Below are 4,797 nucleotides of genomic sequence, written 5' to 3'. Positions count from 1 at the left end.
CTAATAAATGAAAACATACAATTAAAATGATATTGAGAGTGTAATTAATAAGAATAGGAGTGCAAATAATATTTTCCTAAAATGTGGGACACTTTAAGTCCATATCTCATTATTAACCAAAATAAAAAAAGTCCATATCCGATGAAGACACTGAACCAACGTCCGGTCCAGTTCCTTTCTTTTTTTTTTTTTTTTCCGGAAACGATAATTAATTATATTAACTTGTGTAAAAATTTACACTTAATGAACAAAGGCTCAAGCTGCACTATACAAGTGTCTGCGACACTGAGGATTTAACCATTCCTCATCAAAATATATGCTTAGCGCATAAAAACTGAGGTTAGCTAAGCTATTCCTCACTTCCTCCCTAGCTAAAACAAATGAGCATTCCATAAACATTGAGCTTAAATCGTAGATGTCCTCAAGATGAGAATGAAGTCGAATATCCGTAGCCCTTTTGGTTTCTATCATCTTCAAAAGCTGTCGCTGTGTGATTGCTACTTGAATTCTCCTCCATTGCTGCTCCCTTGCCTTTATCATTGCTAGCTTGATGGCCGGTCCAGTTCCTTTCGGTGGTCCAAAATTGTGTCTCCACAGCCATATTTGACTTTGACAATTACGAACTAGTTCACTATGCATTGAAAGAGCAATTTTCCACAATTTCATTATTGAAGCATTTTCATGCAACTTTCCGTTGAGTTGTCTATTTATATCTTGCCAAATTAAGAATAAAGTTGCTCATTTTGAAGGCCATTGTTCATCTATAAGAGTATTTTACTGTTAAGTTTATGTGTAAATTGATGGTACAAAACTAAAACCAAATTGCAAGATATCACCGTGAACTCCAAATCCTAGCTCAAATGGTCAAAAAAAACTTCACAACAAAGTAGTGATATAGTATTGTGACGATGACTGGATAACTGGATATACATTTCAGATAGAGAAGATGGCTGGATATACATTTAAGACTCTAATGTATAGGTTCTGTTATGAATTAATAACTGGCTAAAATGATCTTCCAATCTCATTTAAACTTCCTAAATTCCTCATCAAATGGCTAGTTTTTTGCAACGGATCTTTTGTCCAACTTCTTGAGTTACTCTCTTTCTCACAATTTATTATATTATTATTTCTCCTTTATAAATATCATGTTTTAGTTCTTTATTGTTTTCTTAAGATTCAGTAACTATTAATTGAATAAAAAATGAATACAACAGTTTAAAAAAAACTATATATAATAGAAAATTAAAAAATAAGCAGAAATTGCATTAAAAATTCCCATTTTTTACACATTTTGATTTTTTAAGTCTGTTAAATTTTATGTATTACTAAGTTAATAGTTATTGGATCTTAAGGAAATAAAAAAAACTAAAACATAATGTTTATAAAGGAAAAATAACAATATAATAAAAGTGGAATCGAGAATGGGACAAAAGATGTGTTGCACTAGTTTTTGTTGTTTTGGTACATTGTTCACTCCCTAATGCCAAACTAAACTTACTGATCAACAATTACATCAGTTGCATAATTCGCACAAAAGTCATTAACAGAAAGCTTTGTCCTCAATCACCCACCTGCAGATAGTAGCGATTCTGCAACAGAGGAGGAAGTGTGTGAAAATGGCTTGTCCATTGAAGATGGATATGATAACTTAAAATCACTGAAACCTTCGTGACATGCAAAAGACAGGCCAGTGGTAGAAATCCCAAGTGAGAGTAAATCTGGCAGTGCCAAAGCGCTGTCCAAGTATAGAACAACTTGACGCATGCTTGGCCTTGCCGTGGGCTCTGACTGCGAGCACAACAATCCGAGCTTCATAACCAATTCCACCTCCTCTTTCACATAATCAAGTCCCATGTTTGGATCAACTGCTTCAAGAATTTGCCCTTTGTTCCAGCAAGAAAATACCCAATCAACCAAAATGGCATCCTCTGTTGGGGGATGTGGTTCTGTTGGTCTTCTGCCGCAGACTACCTCAAGCAAAAATGCCCCAAAGGCATATACGTCTGTTTTGGTTGTAGCCTTGCCAGTTCTAGTATGCTCTGGTGCGAGGTATCCAAGTGTTCCAACAACATGAGTTGTTTGAGGGTCTGTTCCATGATCATACAATCTGGCAAGCCCGAAATCTCCTAATCTTCCATTCAATTCACTGTCTAACAGGACGTTGCTGGCCTTTACATCTCTGTGGATCACTATTTGTTCCCATCCTTCATGTAGATAAAACAATCCAGATGCTACACCTCTTATGACTCGAAATCTTTGGCTCCAATTGAGGGTGTACTTACGCTGCTCATATAGAAATCTGTCCAGGCTTCCATTTGGCATGTATTCATAAACCAATAGCAGTTCATCTTTTCGCCTGCAGTAACCTAAAAGTGGAACCAAATTTCTGTGGCGTAACCGGCCTATGCTGACGATTTCTGCCACAAATTCTTTCATTCCTTGCCTAGAATCATGAGATACCCTCTTGACAGCAACCTCAAGTTTGGAGCTAGGCAGGATGCCGTGATATACCTTACCAAAACCCCCGCTTCCTAGCAATCCCTTGTCCCTGAACCCTTTTGTAGCGATGTACAAATCTTTGTACTTGAATCTGTGAGGACCATACTCACGCTCCCAATCCTCAAGCACTTCTGCAAACTTCTTATTAATTCTCACACGATATATTACACCAGAGATTGCAATTGACAGGGAAGCAATCAAAATGATAGGTAAACCAATTGTTAAAACTTTGGACTTTTCCTTAGGCCCAACTGGTGGAAGCTTAGGAAGTTGAGCAAGATCGAGCCCTTGAGCCACACCGTTCATCTTGAAACTCCATCCCAGAAGACAATGGCAGGTCGGCACAGAACCCGTAGATGATGAAAATCCGACATACATGATTTCATTTAGTACTGGTGAAAGATCATAAGGTAAAGATAAAAGAGGTTTGTTTGGTTTACCAGCATATATTGGAGCTAATGTGACACTTATATGCTTAGCTGTTCCATCATAGTCGACCCAAACTTGCATTGCTTTACCACTAATAAGAGTCAAGTTCTGAAGAACGTCGTTGCCATCGGAATAATAACCTGCATGCTCCGCTAGTGTGGAGTTCAGCCCGTTGATGTCAATCCCAACGTGGTTATTATTGATATCATGGAACTCTTCGCTTTGGATCGTGTCAAGTTCCACTGCAAAGACATGATTGGTCGGTTTTCCATTGTTTGTTTCATTGAAGAGGCCGAGATGGTGACTAGGAAGGGCTCCCGGAAGGCCTCTTCTTGGTGCAATCACGAAAGCAATTCCGTGGCCGCTCAAAATAGGATATTCAGACACTACAGCAAAGATGAAGGTGGTGGAAAAGGAGAAAGCTGAGGAATCAGCTGAATCCTTGAAGCTGACAGGATTAGGAAAGAAGGCATGACCTTGCTGTTGCGTGGTGGTATCAGTTAGCTTCAAGAGGCCATTTGGCGTGACCTCAGCTATACCGTCCGTGCTCAAGTTCGTGGAACGGAATCCATTGTAGGTGATACTAAGGTCCTGGGAAGATGCAAAGCCCACTAGAGCAGAAACCACTAGTATAAACTTGATCAAAATCAACATGGCCAGATGATGGCTGAATGCTGGTACTAGCTTGAAAATCCGTCAAAAATCCGATGGTGCAAGGTTTAAGTAATTTCTTTGCTTGCCATTTGTCAAGATGGAATCATCAGTATTGATTGACTCTCATCAGTCCATCCAAAAACCATCACTGTCATGTACATTGTAATGTGACTCCAATTTCTTAACCTTACTCTCACATGGTAACTACTCTATACAATCTTCAGATCACATTCTAAGAAGCTTTTGGCATTACTTAGAATTGTTGAACAAAATTCTGGGAAGGTGATAAAAATCTTGATTTTTTTCATCTAGAACGTTAGCAATTTGCAATTGATTGACGTGTGCCTTAATAAATTCCACCAAATGAATGTCCCCACAATGCTGCACTGGAGGACTACGTGCCTGCGGAGGCTTTGGATAGTCAATGTCGCGTCTTTGAACTCCAATTCCAGTGGTCCTTCGTCCCGTTTCAGCTTTAATGAAACTGACCTGTATTACGAAGGGAGAAAATTCTCTACATAAGATTCCACGATTCTAAAATTCCTCCAGTGCAAGTATCAGGCTGGGAAAGCTAGAGGCTTCAGAGTTCCCTTTCTTTCTTTCTTTTTTTTTTCTTTTTTTTTTTGGTTTGGGCTCTTATAAAAATAAAAAAAAAAAGAAAGAAAGAAAAGAACGTGTTTGGGAGAGGGGGGGGGGTAGTAAATGAAGTTTGAGTTGGGTCCCCAAAAAATTCAGAGTATGAAGTCAATTAGTGTCTTCTTCTCTTTCTAGAATGGATAAGCTCCAAAACCTGTATACGGTTTTTTCTCCAAATCTTATGCTTCAATTGTAACCCACTTACTTGCTTATAAGTAAATCATCTTCCACAAATTAGGTTGTAGTCTTTCGTTCTCAGCTTTTTTTTTTTTTTTTTTGGTTGGGACTTTTGACAAAAAATTTATGGCAATGAATTTCATGAAATCTCAGAAGTAATCAGATCCTTCAGCACGCGGTCAATAATATCTCATAGCAATAGAATACAAATTAGAACTACTTCGAAGACAGAAACAAGTCTATGACTGCCAAAAAAAAAAAAGAAAACATTTCAACTCTTCGAGGAAAAGTTGAGCACTTTGTGTAAGTGTTGGTAATTCTCTGTATGTCTGCTGGCTTGCATCAATTGAGATATCCTCATCATATCGAATCTTTGGCCATCAATTTCCTGATTGCCTT

The 4,797-nt window shown here is 38.1% G+C and overlaps 1 protein-coding gene across 1 annotated transcript; it reads right to left on the bottom strand.

Moving 5' to 3' along the window:
- Window positions 1-1,425: 1,425 nt before the first annotated feature.
- LOC113732395 (L-type lectin-domain containing receptor kinase IV.1-like) lies at window positions 1,426-3,860 on the bottom strand. Its single transcript, XM_027258116.2, has one exon. It carries the CDS (start codon window positions 3,583-3,585, stop codon window positions 1,567-1,569), a length of 2,019 nt encoding a protein of 672 aa, XP_027113917.1. The 5' UTR covers window positions 3,586-3,860; the 3' UTR covers window positions 1,426-1,566.
- Window positions 3,861-4,797: the final 937 nt, after the last annotated feature.

The sequence above is a fragment of the Coffea arabica genome, chromosome 2e (assembly GCF_036785885.1).
Source record: "Coffea arabica cultivar ET-39 chromosome 2e, Coffea Arabica ET-39 HiFi, whole genome shotgun sequence".
Lineage (NCBI taxonomy): Eukaryota > Viridiplantae > Streptophyta > Magnoliopsida > Gentianales > Rubiaceae > Coffea > Coffea arabica.
The sequence above is the reverse complement of the archived record's forward strand: the minus strand, read 5'-3'. Positions and strand labels throughout refer to the sequence as shown.

Excerpts from the sequence above, each read along its gene's own strand:
- LOC113732395 (XM_027258116.2), bottom strand. The coding sequence starts at position 3,585 with ATGTTGATTTTGATCAAGTTTATACTAGTGGTTTCTGCTCTAGTGGGC.